Raw genomic sequence first — 17400 nt, 5'->3', positions numbered from 1 at the left:
CATTCCCAGTGACAGAAAACCAAGGTCACAACCCTGTTGACTGCATTAAATAGATTCTTACAAACCCTACTGCTGTTGCAGTAACTCTCAGTTTTAATGGGTATTTCCAAGCTGATAATAGTGGGTTTATGTCATTGTTCTTCAGACAGAAATGTCAAGGAATAAGTCAGAAATGCAGAATTGAAATTAAGCACACTGATCACAGTGGTTTGTGTTATTCCTGACATTACCTAGAAGCTGAGCTATTGCAAAAGAAATTCTGTCCTGTGGGAAAATTTCATATTATTTTCAATTTTCTTTTCATCTCAAATAAAGGGGAAACAGAAAACCATTCTATGGAAGAGAAAGCTGCACAGGAAAAATGTCTGGAAATGTTGAAACACATTGCTTCAGCAAATCTACCCAAGTCAGTAAATCTGGCAAATAATACATGGTATTCCCTCTATTTTGTTGAGCTGGAAGGGGGAATGCCTTTGTAAAACATAACTAAGGATCTTCAATATTAATTTAAAAGTGATAACATGCAGGAAAAAAATTAACTATCTTCAGGAGCTAAGTAAAAATAACTGCCCTACATTTTTTCAGGGGAGAGGAATGACTTTTAGGAGTCTCAGCCTGAGAGGCCCTGTAAACTCAGTCACTGATGATGAAGCCAAAACCACTTTGGAGAAGAGGTTTTGCCCAGACCTCATCAGACCCAGACTGAGCTCAAATGCAGCTCCTGGGGGCTATTTGTGAGACCTTCCACTATCCTGTGGATCAGATGTTCCATCAGGAAAACAGTAATAAAGGTATCTTATATCTCCCCAGAAGGCAACCTAAGGAACAACAGCTTTGTCTTGCCTTCTGTGCTTTTCACCATCTCTTGGAAAGCAAAGGGAGATGTTGGCAGAGAGCTGGCTAGAGGAAAGCAAATAGAAACACAGACATTGTACAGCAAAACTCCAAGCACAGGTCATGCCAAACTCCTAGCTCCAGTCAATGACGAGTGGATTTTGGGCAAGAAAAGGGAAAACTAACTCAGAAAGTGCTGGAAGATGTGGCATTTCCATTTCCAAGATGTTGCTGATATGCTGAAAACTCCCCTTTCTGCTCATTTAGCACAGCTGGAACATCGCAAAAATCAAACCCTCCCTGTGAATTTTCTTTTTTTTTTTTTTCCTTTTGCAAATCAGCACATTCTGCAGCACAGTTTTCTTCCCTTGGCAGGGAGGGAGGTGTCAGGAGTTACCATCCAGCTGTGGTGACACCTTGTAGGAACAGTCAGAAGAAATTCCTGAAACCATTTTTTGGTGAGGCTCAGGCTTTGGCCAGTGTCTCAGACCCTCCCACAGCTGCAGGCTGAGGTGGGAAACCATGCACCAGGTTTTGTGCAGATGCCAGACAAAGGGAACAAGTAGTAGAAAATGGAGAGACTGAAGCTGCACTTCTGGGATCAATTCACAGAACCGTGTAGAAAATTGTTCACCAGTGCAGATCACATCAGAAATTATCTTGATGACAAAGAAAAAAAAAATAAGCTGTTCTGTACATCTTCCTACTCTTTAGGGTGCAATCAGGGCACATCTTCAGCATTGCTATTAGCATTCCTCCACCAAAGAAATCCCAGCAAAGCACTGAGCTCTCATTTTCAAAGATGATGCTGGAAAGCTTCCCAGATTATATATTTTCCTCTTTAATTTATACCTCTGAGGATAATGCTAATCAAGGGTGCAGTGAAAGTGGTGAGACATCCCCAGACCCGGGCTGATTTATTAACAGTGGTTGCGTTATTCTCACTTGGAGAACACCGTTAGCATCCCAAGATTCCATAAAAAAACAGCTCCTGCTTGCTGGTAGGTTATCAAATACAAGCTGACAGTGTACTTGCACAGCAGATATGCATAAGTGCAGTGCACAGTGTGATTCATCTGCAAAACATCCAGCATGCTAGAAGCTCAATTTAAAGTAGGTTAGAAGAACGATTCATTAAAAAGCAACAGCAGAGAGAGGGGGGGAAAAAAAGAAGCCCAAAGTCTAAAATCCCCTCCTGGGAATGGTTCACTTCTCACTCTTTGTTCAGCCCCCTTCTCCTCACTTTTGAATAGAGGTTGGATGGCACAGGGAGGGACAAGATGTAAAAATACATGTAACTAGACAAAGATTACAAATGCCATCTTCAAGGCCTGGCAGATCCACCAAATATTCCAGGGATTATACATGGTCTGCTTAGCACGTTCAAAGTGAAGGGAGATTGCATTTATTTCACACAGCATTAATCCCCAGGCCTGTCTCCTCAGCTCTGACCTGAACCTCTACGACACAGCACTGAATTATAAAGGCTAATGTCAAAAGGACTTTGAGCAAAAAAAAGAGAAAATATTCCCAAAATGGCAACTGGCTTTTACTACGATAACTGCTCAGATAATCCTCCATAATTTCCAGTGGTATTTTTTAGGGTAGTGGGAAAAAAAATAAAAAACACTACAGAAAAAAAAATGTACATGACATGGCAATTCTAAAATAGAATAAAGAACTTTGCAGGCTGGAATTAGTGCTTTTGAAATGGAATTTATGTATATTTGGAAGCAAAGGTACTTTTCGAAACAATGCTGCCAGCCAAATAAGGTGAAACATGAATTGATCTGAGAATAATCTGAAAATATATGCACTTATTTCTAATAGTTCACTATTTTCACTAATACTATTTTAATCTGTGTATCTCTCATAGGAAGGGTTTTTTGGTCTGATGACAAATTTCAAAAAAAATTTAAATTTCAGGAAATTCAGTCCTTTCTCCTGGCAGCAGAGGTAGGTATGCATTTTCATAGGCAGAGCTCCTATTTCATCCATGTAAAAGTAATCCAGGTTTTACTTAATGACTCCACATCTGTCCATGCAATCAATTAATTGCTTGTTTGACTTTTCAGTCCTGTGTGCAACATACCCTCATTAAACACTCACAGAAGTTTTTACATGGGAAAATAGATACCACCTAAACCACTAAGAATCTACAAAAATCCTATTTTACAAGCAACAAAGATGTCACTTACCAGCCAATTAACTATAAGGATTTCTTAGTTAAAGTGATAAACAGAGCTACTGCCCAGAGGTAAAATAAAACATTATTTTATTTTATTTTATTTTATTTTTTCCCATAAACAATGTATTCAGAGCAGGTGACTCCTCTGGGATTTTAACTCTCACACATCATCTTGGAGTGTCACCTTTGGGTCCAACACCTTTTCTACAAGCTAATTAAGCTCTGAGAATCACAAATTATAAACAGAGACTTTCAGGATAACCAGGAAATTCTGAGGAATCAATTCTACATTCCACTCCAGGGATAATTTGCTAGAGCAGTAGAGAATTCAGCAACTACATAAATGCTGCATTATGGTTTTTTTTTTAAAGAACTGCAAAAGCTGCAAAAGAGAGGAATCAGCCTCAGCTTTAGGTTAGCTTTACATCAAAGGCAACTGTCTCAATTCAGATTTAGTGCACAGAAATTTTGCAGTTTAGAGCATTTCTGCAATGATGTTTACCAAAGCTATACACCTTTGTAATAAAAGGAAAAAATACCAAAAAAAACCCCAACCCAGCAAACTGACAAACATGCTACATCCTTGGAGATGAGGATGAAAAAACTGCATTTTACATTTTTGTAACTTTCATAAGGAGTGGGAGAAGACGTTTCCAGTTTGACTAAAATCAGTCTGCAAATAAGAAATGCCTGCTGCTGCTATCAGCCAGCCACACCTGCAGGAGCAGCTCAGCTCCCAGCTCAGCTGAGGTGCACATTTCATTTCCAGTGTGTTGCATCGTGCTCCAGTGCTGAAGTCAACAGCAATGAAAACATCACGAAATGCAAAACACCTCCCATGCACATGAGCAGCAAGTGCATCCCTTCTACCCCTGCATTAAGGACATCAAGGGAAGAAGCCAATTAAGACTGATTGGGATGCAGAGCCCTCCGTGCTCCAGCAGCCAGGGGAGAGCTGGGAGCTGTGAAAACTCATTCCCCTTCCCACAGAGCACATGGAATGCTGTTCCATAGAGAGAGCAGAGATGAGAGACCAATCCCCAGCTCTGCTGGCTGCAGGTTTCACCTCCCAGCCCTGCCCTGGTGCCTCACACAGCGAGAGGGATGCAGCTGACCTGGATACAGGTAAGCACTTGAATGGTGCTGGCAGATTTAGAACAACCTTTAAGCTGTGCTCAGGATCCAGCCCTTTGCCTGCCCAGGAGCTCGGCATTAAAACCATTTCCAAGCAGAGCTGCTCTGCTGGTTGCATGTGCACCAAAACCTGTGTGGGGTGAGGGAGTTCCCACCTTCCTGAGATGCAAAATGATGTTTGTGGGTTTGTGTGGGGGTAGGCCCCTGCTTAGGGGATGGATTAGGCCTAAGCAGGGGCAGAATGGCAGAAATCTCTTGCTGGTCATGATGGCTCAGGTTTTAGCTTTTCTATTTTTGACATTCTCTGCAGTTTTAGTGTGTACTTCTGAGCTTCTTATTAGGGGGTGGTGAGCTCTCTGCACAGAGTAGGGAGACAAAACAATTCCTGCTCTAGCTGGGGACCAAGGACAAATAATCCAAATTTCAGGCCCAAGAGCAGAAACAACGGTGGACTGAAAAGAGAAAAACAAGAAGGATGGGGCTTCATAACCTAAAGCTATAACTGGACAATTAACTCCAATATGCAAATGGAGCAGAACTTATAAAAGTGTGTGACCCTGTGACCTGTTGTCCATTTTGTGACCATTTTGGTTCATCTTGGGTGCAGCCCTGGCTGGGCTCTTGTGCTGCCCAAGGTGCATCCATTGAGGCCTTTCAATAAATCCCTGATTTATTCTTTAGCTCTGTCTAGCCTCTGTTCCAGGTCAGCTTTCACAAGGCATCAATCAGAACCCTTAAATTCAGTCTGTCCCTCCAGCATTTCTTTCATAGATGCCCCTGAGTGTTTTGGGATCTGTGTGGAGGAGCCCAGGCTGAGCAGGAGAACATCAGCACAAACTCAGATGGCTCAGGCTGTCTGCAGCCCTTCTGTGCACAGCTGTGCTGCAGAGCCTGCCCAGGGTGAGGATTTTTGTTTGGTCACACAGCCAGTGACTAATGCAGTGCAGGGAAAGCTGGGGATGTCATTTGGGTCTGTAACTTCTGCATTTGTGGCTTTGAAATGTCCATGAGGGCTCCAGTGGGGTGAAGGATGGCACCCAGGGCTGTATTTGGGATACAAAGCTCTGGCCAGACTTGGTGTTTCCTCTTTCTCAGCCACAGGGCTCACCCAGGGGCACCCAAATGTGCACCCAAGACATGGACTGATAATCTGGACAGGAAAAACCCTCTCAGAGATGAGAAGCACAAGATCCTGAGGGACTGGAAGCAGGAAAGTTTCCAGCCTGACAAGGCTGCCCCATGCATTTCCTTTTTACTGGCCACAGTTAATAAGTCCCTTCAATGTCTTTAAAGCTACAGGCAATAAATCAGCTGCAGTTAATAAATTCAGCACTGCTGAAAAATAAGCTATAACTCATGTCCTGACTGGCACAGAAAAGCCTCGAGCTGACAGAACTCTGCAGGTCTGCAGAGTCACCCCGGTGCAGAAAGCATCTTCCCTGCCCCATCACCTCCCTGCATCCAGGATGGGAGAGAGGGACATGTTGGGAATGCTGCAGCTCTTAATGGCAATTGTGTCCAAACCATCTCATCTCCCTTTCCTCACACCAGATCTCATGATAGCAGGAGGCTACATCAAGGCCAGGCGACTCATAACAGCACTGAAAGAAATATGCAAGTAACTCTTTTATCAGCTGTTATTTAAATAAGGGTGGGAAAGCCCTCTCTTAAGGAATATTAAAGCACAAAGCCAATGTTTGTGAGGTAACACCTCAATATTTGAACGTGACAGGCTTATGAAGGAGGTAGTAATTTCTAACAATTTTTGTTCTCACCTAGAAGCACATGACAGATCAAAATAAATGACAGCAACATGATTATGATTTTCATTCTAAGTTTTTGATCCCTTTAAAGGTTAATTTTCACAGTGCTGTAATGAGATGGGTAAGTGTAGGTGCTTCCATTTCACATGCAACTGTCCTGAAGGAGTCTGGTCTAATGGGTAATAAAGCCAATTTATACATGATATATCTTCTACCTCATTTATCCCTAAATTAAACAAAACATGCTCATCTTTATGCATATAATTAAGACCATCTTAATTTTAATAACAGTTAAGAATGCACTTATGTTCCATAAAATTAGAATCTTAAATACTTCACTGAAACAAGGAGGGCTGAAATAGGTGATTAAGGTCCTCTCTATTTAAAATCTTGCCTTGCAGGTGAGTGCCAAGAATTTATTCTCACTGTTGAAGGTAGGAGGTTTCTTGGAGGAATAGACTGACCATAAATCAGAAATGTCCTAAAAAACAACACTAATTGTGAGGTGTGCTCCTGAGTGCTGAATCATGCCAACTCTACAGCTTGTCCTAAATTAGAAAACTAATTACAAATAATGCTCCATTATTTGAAACATGGTTTGTCTTGTGGAGGCTACCGTCTCTTTTGGAAAAAACCAAACAAACAACAAACAACATATGAAAAACAAAAACCCCCAGAATTTTGAAAGCAGCCTTGATTTAGAAGTAAGAGAATAGCACATGAAGAACAGACATAAATGCTACATTAAAAATGAAAAGTCCCAGTGCATACTTGGCCCATTTTATGTGTACCAACTACTAAGGAGGGAGAGTGAGGGAAATTCCTAAGAAACCACCCATTAAAAAAATTCCATTCCCTGCTGATGATGTGGACCTGCAGCACAACTCCTTGGTTGTTTCAGGAACTTTTGATCTAAAACTCTTGTGCACTAAATAATTGGGTCTTGGTGTGAATTTGGGCTGAAATCAGGACTGAAAGCAGAGCCTGACTCTAGTCCTGAGCATCCTGGGCCAATCCAGGCCACACAGCTGGACCAGGATCTCTCTTGGGAAGGTGTGTGAATGATGAGCAGACCTGTGGGATCTGCCCAGACTTCTCTGGGAGGATTGAAACAGAGACAACATGCAGGTGTTTTCTGGGGTTGCTGTTCCCAGACAGACTGATTCCAGCACAATACAGGTTTTATGGTAAAAATAAGGCATAAGATGTGTCATTGAGTGGCATTTCCAGAGCTGAAGGAAAAAAGGAGACAGATGTGCCTCCTGGGACCCTTGTAGCAGTGAGAGATAATGAACCACCCAGCCCAGGGGAGATTCACAGCCCAGAAAATACTGCAACCCACAAAAGCCACCACCTGCAGTAACTGGGACATCCAGAGCCTCTCCCCTCCACACCATTCCCCTCCTCCCCAAACTCTCCCCCTCAGTTCCTCATCTATAAATAAAACATTTCATTACTGAGTGATGAAGGTTAAAATAAGGCAGGTGAGTCACCCTCCCTGGTACTACTTTACTCTTTCATCTGCCTCATCCTCTTCCTCAACCCAGTTGCAGCCCTGAAGGCTGAAGGAAATTCATCAGCGTGGCAGTAAAAGCAGGCAGAACTATCTGCATTTTTCCCTGTGAGGAACAGGGAAAAACCAGCTGCATTTTGATCTGTCAGAGCTGGGAACTGCACTGCTGCACCAATTTTTTTTTATGCCAGGAGTTTTAGGCACCTCTGAGAGCACCCCAAAAGCAGAACATTTCTGGAAAAGCCCAACAGGAGCCATTGCTCCAACTTTACCCATAAGAGAATGAAGGATGGTAATTCAACAGGATTTTTTTTTTTTTGATGGCTAACTGTGAGCTTAGGCTACTTTTTCAAGCTTCATGAGGATTACAAGAACAGAAAGATCCGAGAAGAAATCCGCTTTGTTTCTGTCCCTCTGCAAAGTCTGCTTGCACTAAGAAAACACCAGGGAATGGGGAGAACCTCCACCAAAAGATCTCTGTCCCCTTCACCCACAGCAGTAGATCAGAAGTTGTGAGTGGCTAATCCAGACAGCAGAGGAAAAACTAAATTCAGTTCTCTAAATCAGAAAGGACTAAAATATTGATAGTAGAATTGTATGGATATATATTCTTCCAAAGTGAGACTAAATCTGGCCTCAGGTGGTTCAATCTCAGCAAGATTGCCTGGCACTTCAGGATTATTTCCAAACACCCACAGAGGTTCCCCTGTGTCATGCTTAGGTCACTGAATCCACAATATCAAGACTTTCCTACAGCAACTTGAAATATTAGGGTTTGTGTCTTGGCCTTTCCAGTGTGGTGGCCTTGAGCAGCACATTGCTATGGATGTTTGGGGAGAGGGGCCTCTTCCTAGAGCAACACTTGGGAAGGGGTGGGAAGGCCACAAAGAGCCATTTGTCTTGGGGAATCTGCTGCATTTGTCCATGATGTGACATCCCAAACAGTGTCAGTGCCAAACCCAAGCAGCGCAGGCATTTGTATCCATGCCTAATTCTCTCCACTGAGGTGAACCATGGGGCTCTCAGTCTGCCTGAAAACCATCAGAAATCTCTTTCAAGCTGAGGTGCAAAGCTGCCAATAACTGGAGAGAAACCATAAACTGAGATTCACTGGTGCAGCATTGTCCATGCAAACTGAGGCTCAGGGCAGGAGCACCTCACTGCAGTCCCTTGCAGGGTTGGGTTGGTGGGTACCTCATGGTGAGAACATCTGGGTACACAGCAGATACCTTCAAACCTCTACAAATCATAGGAATTAGAAAGGGGTTTTAAATGGTCTTAAAGCACTGACATTAGGGATTGTCCTCATCATGGAGCAGTGGGAGCTAATACCCCTCATGGTGTTCTGTGTTAAATCTGCCCCTATTAAAGCATGAACTACTCCTGGGATTTGGTCTCCCACTGCTCCTCAGCAGTTCCTCCACTCATCTGCCTCACCCAAGCAGCTCTGAGTCCCTCACTGGCACACACCAAATGGCTGCTGTTATTCCCATGAGCACAGGAATTCCACACCACTGGGGCACGTCAGGGGATCCCATCCAACCCCTCGATGCTGCTCCAGAAGGGTTCCCACAGGCCATACCCACCATCCCGTCGTGTCCCTGTAGACATGTCCCAGTTGTTCATGCCATCCCCTGTGGCACTGGCCTCCTCTCCTTTGGGCAGCTGGTCCCCAATGTGACCTGGCTTTGGAGGCAGCTGGAAAAGGGCCAGGAGTGCCAGGGATGTCCTGATGCTGTGGCTGTCTGAAGACCTGGAGGGAGCAGGAGCTGGCAGCTCTCTGATCTCAGCTGCATGGACATTGGGGCATAACACCACTGATCTATCACCCAGGCACCAGGCTGCAGGAAATTTCCCAGATCCTTACAGAAAAATCACCATTTGTATGAGTTCCTGACCTTTTCCTGCTATTTTTCCCTGAAGAACACCTCCAGCATGGAGGTACAGCCCATTCTACCATTTTTGCCATTTCTCTGGAGGAAACCATATGTATTTATCCTGGGGAATGCCTGTTAGCCTGTGTAATATTTTTGGAAAATAATTCCTCTCCGGAGTTTTTAATCACTGTTGGTGCATAAAAATAAAATAGCAGAATCTGTGACCAGATGGTGTGTTGGGTGACATGGGGCTCTCTTCACCAACATGTAATTCCTCACCAGGCCTTCAGGACTGCTTCCCTCACCAGTCCTTGCAAGAGCTGCCTGCAAGGTCCTCTCACCCTGAACCAAATTCATTTTTGGGAAGGAAGAAAACTTTGAGGCATTTGAAGAGAGACATTTTCAGCAAAAGTCAGGGGCCAAGGAAAAAAGCAAGAGAAGCAGCCTTATCTCTGATCAGCAGCTACTGGAGTTTATCTTCATTGGAGCCCTGCAAGGTCCTCTCACCCTGAACCAAATTCATTTTTGGGAAGGAAGAAAACTTTGATGCATTTGAGGAAGAGAGACATTTTCAGCAAAAGTCAGGGGCCAAGGAAAAAAAGCAGGAGAAGCAGCCTTATCTCTGATCAGAAGCTGCTGGAGTTTATCTTCACTGGAGCCCTGCAAGAGGAGAGGCTGATGAGGGATCTGCAGCTCCCTGTTGTCCCGACTTTGCTTGAGAAGCCTCTGAGCTCTCCACTCCTTGTGGGAATTTTTTCCTGCAGTCTCAATCACTGCTGATTTTGGTTGATCCAAAGAATGGGGAGTGGAATCCATTGCTTTTCATCATTCAGAAGCCACTCACCAGGTTTTGACACAAAGCCAGCTTGGCTCAAAGCCGGGCCCACAGCCAGCTTGAAAATATTCCTGAACCTTTCAACAATCCCTGGCTGGTTTTCAAACTTAAAACAAAAGCCAAGATCAGGGAAAGTTTGCAAATTTTTAGGTTGTATAAAAAAATATCTGCACAACCTGTGATAAATTCCCCCCATTTGTTTTCAGTTATTTTCATGCTGAGAGAATCTGCCAGACTGCAGACCCTGCTCTTGCCTCAGAAAGCATAACCATGGTTTTCACAAAAAAAAAAAAAAAAAAAAAAAAAAAACAAAACAAAAAAACCAAAAAAAACCCAAAAGAAAAACCAAAAAAAACGAGACCGGTCTGACAGGTGTGGAGGAAGATACAGGATGTGCTGGGAAGCTACCTGAAAATTATTCTGTCCAGTTCACTCCTGTTTGGATGGATTGCTGCTTGTCTAAAGTGTCCCCAGACAGCCCATTGTGTCAGGAGTGTTTGAGTTTATGGCAGATTATGGCAGTGTTGTAAAAAAGCTGGAGCTGTGTATCTCCTGCTGGGTCCATTCCTATGGCTTAGGAACAGGCAGGAACCTCTCTCTGAGCAGGAGAAATAAAGAGTTTTCAGAAAAGCTTGACAGTTTCAGATATTCAACAACATGACAGTCTTCTTATTCAGAAACTTATGAATACTTAGTCACACGGAGAGAACAAGGAAATTATTTACTTCCCCCGGTGAAGGGGGCGGGAGTCGTGGCTCTCTAGGTAGTGTGGAGCAGAAATACAGCTGCTGCAGCCACAAACACAGGGAGACTGCAGGGCTGCACTGCCTGGGATGCTGCTCTGCCTGCCATGGCCGGCCAGACACGCACACAGCCACACAACAGCTCTTTATTGAACAGGGAAAACAAAATGGGAAACGTCTAAAGCACGTTACTACTCTTACAGCCCTGCTGATTTGACAGCCTGAGAGTCCACAGCCAGCAAACACCAAAAGATCTGTATCACTCACTTTGCCTCCACCTTTCCACAGTTTGACACAAGCAAACAAACACGTCTAAAAACCCCTTTGCAGAGGATTACAAAAGCTGAATAATTTCTTTGCATCTCTTTTTCTTTCTTCTTTCTTTTTTTATCTTTTCTTTCTTCTTTTTCTTTTATTTCTGTCTGTCTATTCTGCATTCTCTAAGTGTAAATCTACAGCCACGTCAAGCCTGAAGAAGCCTTCATTAATTGCAAGCAGTTCCACAGTGATTCCATTTAATGGTGATTTACACATCCATTTAATGGTGATTTTTAAGAGACCACCCCTCTTTGTTCTGTATGCTAAGATTCAGCATGGCCATATTTTTATCCATCAGTGAACAAAAAAAATTGCTCACAAGATTATTTCCCTCCCTTCTTTGTGTCATTATATGGTTGAGGCAGACTGGACTGGAGACCCCAGTCCTGCCCTTTTCACACACACTCACACATGCTGACATTCCCAGCCCTCTGCCTCTGCCTCCAGTGGAAAGTCACGTTCCACAACCCAACACTCGGCTCAGCGAATGAGCAGCACATCAGCAGAGGAGCTGCCTGCCCAGAGCTACAACACAGCAGAAGCATTTCCCACATCAGCTGAGGGGTGCTGGATCCTGTTTTACCCCTGAGCTCAGTCGCAGACAGACAGCAGGGACAGATCCACATCTGGAGCACACACAGGGGCACTGACACACACCGAGACCCCACGGAACCACTCGTGTGGGATTGAGCAGAGCAGCACACACAGACACACAGGCTGTGCTGCTCCTGGCCAGCCACTCTCTGTGCTGATTGACTGGAGGGGATTAGAAGGGACTCAGCCCAAAAACGCAGCTCCTAATGCTCCTGCAGCTATTGCATAACAGAGATCGATCCCTGTCCCGAGCCCTGACCCTCAACTTACTCAAGACAAGTTTAATGCTTCAGGCTCTGTAATGGAATCATCTACATCCCAGGGAGATGGGATGCATCAGCTCCCCCAGGGCTGGGGTTTCTGGCTGTTTGGGTTCTCTGACACACAGCAGTGGGAAAGAAAGTAAGGAATAGTCACCAAGAATGAAAGAGAGTAATTTTTCCCCAAACATTTCTACCAGAAGCTATGGGGAGCTGAAGCCTCCTGGGGTCCATTAACAGATACACACCTGCTGTTAATACATCTACTAAAGAAAGCAGCCCTAAACCAAGGGAAATTGAACACATCCCCAAAATAAACAGAAAATCAATGAACCTGCAGACCCTAAACTGAATCCACTTGAAGTCGAACACACCTCAGTGTTCAAAAGATGAAAAACACAGCAAGCAAGAAGTCCACAAATAAATGAACAAGTCCCAAAAGCATGCACAAAATGTACCAACACTTCAGAATAGGCACTCCATTAAAAGCTGCATGTTGAAATAATACAAGTGGCCATGCAGGAATTCCAGGGGCATGGGGAATAGCTGAAGTAAGTCCATTGAGATCTGTCACTCCAGATGTGAACAGGTGTATGACAAATGAGGACAGATCCACATCAAGTCAGGTGAAATCAAATGCCTTTCAACATTTGCCTGAAATCTGGCTGTCTTGTGCCGAACAAACTGCAAACAGCTTTAGGGAACTTGGCTGTCTCCTTCGTCCCCCCTCCCCCACATCGGCAAAAATAACTATTTGCAAAGGCCGCATTTCCTCGTTATTTTCTCTTTCTCACGAACTCGTTAGCAATGTTTCCAAGCAGCCAGGCTGGGAGGAAAACAGAGGAAGCGTCAGCAACGAGACAACCAGGAGACGCCGCCGCTGCCGCCGCCAGGGCCCCTTTGTTGAGCATCCCTGGGTACCCCTCGCCTTTTACCTGGGGATGCAGTCGCCATGGTAACGGGCGGGTGTTCCCTGGCGGAGCCGAATCCCAGCTGCTGGCGCTGCTCAGCCCCGTCTCCATCCCGCAGCGGAGCCCCGGCCGCCCCGTCCGCAGCCCAGGGCAGCGCGGAGCCCGCCAGCAGCAGGTCCTGCGGGTCCGGCGGGGCTGACATGCTGCCTGCGAGGCGCCCGCTGCTCTCCGGCTCTGCGGATGCCGCCGAGGGGCTGCGGAGGCCGCGGGGCTGGGGCTGCGCTGGGGTCTGGCCGGCTGCGGGCACCGGGAGCCGCCGCCGATGCCGCCGCTGCCGGATCTCCACTAGCGCTTATTACGCAGGTGAAAATGGCTTGTTAGTTGGAGCCTTCCAGCCCTTGCGTCACCCTGTGGCTGGCATATCACAGGGCAGGAATCTGCCAGCCGGGCTGCTGCTCTCTCCCCCGTTTAACTGCTTCGGCAGGGTAGGCATCGGCGGGTGCGGGTGAGGGAGGAAAAGCCCCCTGGCACACGCCTCCCTGTCCCCTCCCGCAGCCCTCCTCCTCCTCCTCCTCCTCCTCCTCCTCCTCCTCCGCATCCCTGCACTCCCGAGCATCCCGCCCGCGCCGCAGCCGGGCACGGAGCGCCGCCGGCTCCTCCCGCACCGCTGGGGCACGGAGATCTCCGCAAGACCAGCCTGAAACCGGCCCGGTTCTCCTCTCTCTGCCCCTAAACCAGCCAGGGCAGCCGCGCTCTGCTCCGGGGTTTGTTTACCCGGGTGATTCCTCTCTATTTGCAACCGTGATGGAGACACGATCGCGGCTTATTGGCACTTGTCAAAATAAACTCACAGCAGGTGTCTGTGTGGGGGCCTTTTTTTTCCTTTTCTTCCTTTCTTTCTTTCTTTCTTTCTTTCTTTCTTTCTTTCTTTCTTTCTTTCTTTCTTTCTTTCGTTCTTTCTCTCTTTCTTTCTTTCTTTCTTTCTTTCTTTCTTTCTTTCTTTCTTTCTTTTTCTTTCTTTCTTTCTCTCTTTCTCTCTTTCTCTCTCTCTTTCTCTTTCTTTCTTTCTTTCTTTCTTTCTTTCTTTCTTTCTTTCTTTCTTTCTTTCTGTCTTTCTTTTTCTTTCTTTCCCTTCCTTCCTTCCTTCCTTCCTTCCTTCCTTCCTTCCTTCCTTCCTTCCTCCCTCCCTTCCTTCCTCCCTCCCTCCCTTCCTCCCTTCCTTGTTGTTGTGCCATTATATTTCCTTGCTTACTGCCTCACAAAACTCACATATGTGTGTACCAGGCAATGAGAAATGTGAGGGATTTTTGCTGTCAGTGAAAGCAGCAGCAGCAGGATGAGACAAAGCAAAGGTGAGAGCACAGGGCAGGGTCTGTGTTTTCACAGAATCTGTGCCACTTCTGAGGTGAACTAGGAGCAAGTTTCTTTGCTGTCCTTTTACAGGTGAGGAAATGGACTCAGGTAAAGGGTATGGGATCATTCCTGCATTGCACAGAGTTCTGGCATGGACAGGTCAAGGAAATGAATTCCCTGCCTTGCAGAAGAGCCTCTCTCTTGTCATATGACAGGTCAAGCTACACAGTGGAGTGTGATTGCCCCAGCCAGGAGATTCCATTCCCACCTGGTTCTCTGCCTGTTGCAGCAGTGGATCTCCAGCTGGGATCTGTGTGTCAGCATCCCTAGGCAGGCTTCAGACCCTCTCCAGCTACAGCAAGCTTCTGCTTGGGCTTGAAAACTGAACGTTTCCACTTTTTCCAGACAAAGGGGGAGGAAATCCAGGGTAAGACCACAACTCAAGATGAAAAGCCTCAAAAGTATCCTTGAGGATTTCCATTTGTGTTATCTTCCCAGGGAATTGTTGCCCTTATCCTCGCTCCATCCTGCTGCTGCCTGAGAATCCTAGAATGGTTTGGGATGAAAGGAACCTAAGAGAGCAAAGACCATCCAGTTCCACCCACTGCCATGGGCAGGGACACATTCCACTAAACCAGGTTGCTCCAAGCCCAACATGGCCTGGAACACAGCCAGGGATGGGGCAGGCACAGCTCCTGTGGGCAGTGGGACCAGGGCCTCAGCAGCCTCACAGCCAAGAACATGCCCAGGCTAATTAGATTTTCTTTATTTCAAGATAGGACATGGTTGCTGCAGATCAGCAGCAATGATTTTAGACATCAGGGCTGTAATGCCAAAATCCATCCCATATCATCAGGGTTTACCTCATGAGCAAAGGAGATTAATTTTATGAATTCATGCTTCCCCCTTTGACATATACAATGTCTGATCATGATTTCAGCAAGATTCTGATGATGTCAACACTGATATTAATGAAATTAATAATATAAATATGTTTTGCTTTTAAAAATATGTCTTGCCCTAGTTTTTAATGCGCATCCTTGTTTGGGTTTCCCATTTTCTTTTGCATCCACCACTCTCTGGGATGCCCCACCAGTCTCTTTGTGTGAGTGTGGACTGAAGCTCTCAGGAGAAGGGCACTGAGCCCCTGGCAGCTCTGCTGTGTGAGCAATGGGCCATCACAAAGGCTTTGTGATAAGGCAGCATCATCAGAATGTGTGCACACAGCCACCAGGAGTGATTCATTTCCACAGACCAAAGGGTTATTGTGGGCTGGGGCTGCTCCATGAGCACAGGCAGTGTTACTACAGTAAAAGACTGAGAACAAAGAGTGTGGAGTGTGTGTTCTGCTTACTGAACAGAAATGGGGACAAGCAGGAGTCAGCAGAGTGCCCAGGTGGTCAAGAAGGACAATGGCATCCTGGCCTGTATAAAAAAAATGTGGCAGCAGGACAGGGAAGTGACTGGGCACTGGGGAGGCTGCATCTCAAATCCTGTGATGAGTTTTGAGCCCCTCATAACAAGAAAGACCTTCAGAGGCTGGAGTGTGTGCAGAGGAGAGAAAGGACTGGGGAAGGATCTGGAGAATAAGCATGATGAGGAGGAGCTGAGGGAGCTGGAGGGGCTCAGCCTGGAGTAAAGGAGGCTCAGGGGGAAATTCTGGCTCTGCACAACTCCCTGACATGAGGGTGGAGCAGCCAGGTGAGGGTCAGGCTCTGCTCCCAGGGAACAAAGGACAGGACAAGAAGAAATGGCCACAAGTGGTACCAGGAGAGGTTCAGGTTGGACATCAGGAAGAACTCCTTCAAGGAAAGGGTTGTTGAGCATTGGAAGGGGCTGTCCAGGGAGATGGTGGAGATGTTCAAGAAATGTCTGGACGTGGCACTCCATGGTTTGGTTGACAGGGCATTGATTGGTCAAAGGCTGGACTTGAAGATCTTGGAGGTGTTTTCCAACCGTAATGAGTCTACAATTGTATGTAAATAAATAAAGCCAAAAAAAATTTGGGGTTTTTTTTTTTTTTTTTTTTTTTTTTGCTTCAGGGATCCCAGTAGAAGTGCAAGCCAGGAGTTTATTTCACCATTTCCTGTACAGGCCTCAGGTGACCTGGAACACCCTCATGCAATACAGTCAGCTCTGCTCATCACCATGTAACATTGCAAGGGAAAACCACAGGTCTGATTTCAAACCTTGGATACAACCCTGAGCTCCTACTGACGGTCACAGATGTGGTACATACATTTCTGATAGCAAAGCTTTGGTTTGTCAGAATGAGTGAAAAAAAAATCAACAGGGGCAAAAAGACAATACTCAAAAATCTTGATTAGTCCATTTTTCATGCTGTAGAGAAAGCTTTAAACTTAGCATAACCTGGGCTGTCCTGCATGAAGTTAATTTACAGGGATTATTTAAATTCCCCACAGGAAAATCAGGCTGGATTGAGATTTAATCTAATACCTATTTAAGAGAGGTGTGAGTTTAAGTGGCACAAGGAACAAAAATTAATTATTTTAATTTTCAACATGTTTACAAAAGCTCCTGATAGTTTGTGTTGTATTGTACAGCAAACTGACCTGCATGGGGCTCATTTATCTCTGCTTATTGGTATTTAATTATCTTGATCTACCCTTTGGACATTATAAACCTCTGAATGTATGAAGTCTGAGAACACACAGACACACAAATTGCTTCTCTTTCCATTATAGCCCTTTGTGCTCTGGGGATGCTGCACAATGCTGGGACAAAGTGACTTTGCACCTGGAGGGGATTTGTGGTTTAGATGTAACATTACCAGCAAAGAGCACAGGACCTGGCAGGGTATATCAAGGGGTTCAGCAATGGAAAAAAATCATCTCCTCTTCCTTGAGGATTTATTCTCGAGGTTTTAGAATAAATGAATTGCAACAGGAAAAAGGAAAGGGAAAAAAAGGGGGCTTTTGACATAAATAGGAAAATTAAGATTGTCACGGACAATTATGAAAAATCCTTTCTTTAGGATTTTTCTTTCTGAGAAGCTGAGAGGCCTCAGGAGCAAAATGCAAACAATGGTTATCTGCTGCTGTGGAATGCAACAGGTG

General features: G+C 45.4%; 1 protein-coding gene across 1 annotated transcript in view; it reads right to left on the bottom strand.

Moving 5' to 3' along the window:
• The window catches only part of RTN1 (reticulon 1), a 124335-nt gene extending 111133 nt beyond the window's left edge, over positions 1 to 13202 (bottom strand). The window contains exon 1 of the mRNA XM_054286927.1: positions 12995 to 13202. Within this exon, the coding sequence (XP_054142902.1) occupies positions 12995 to 13172 (178 nt within the window). The 5' untranslated portion in view covers positions 13173 to 13202. The remainder of the gene's footprint in view (positions 1 to 12994) is intronic.
• Positions 13203 to 17400: the final 4198 nt, after the last annotated feature.

The sequence above is a fragment of the Melozone crissalis genome, unplaced genomic scaffold (assembly GCF_028551555.1).
Source record: "Melozone crissalis strain CALT ecotype California unplaced genomic scaffold, PUWL_Pcris_2 ptg000056l_1, whole genome shotgun sequence".
Taxonomy (NCBI): domain Eukaryota; kingdom Metazoa; phylum Chordata; class Aves; order Passeriformes; family Passerellidae; genus Melozone; species Melozone crissalis.
This window is presented reverse-complemented; position numbering and strand designations above follow the sequence as displayed.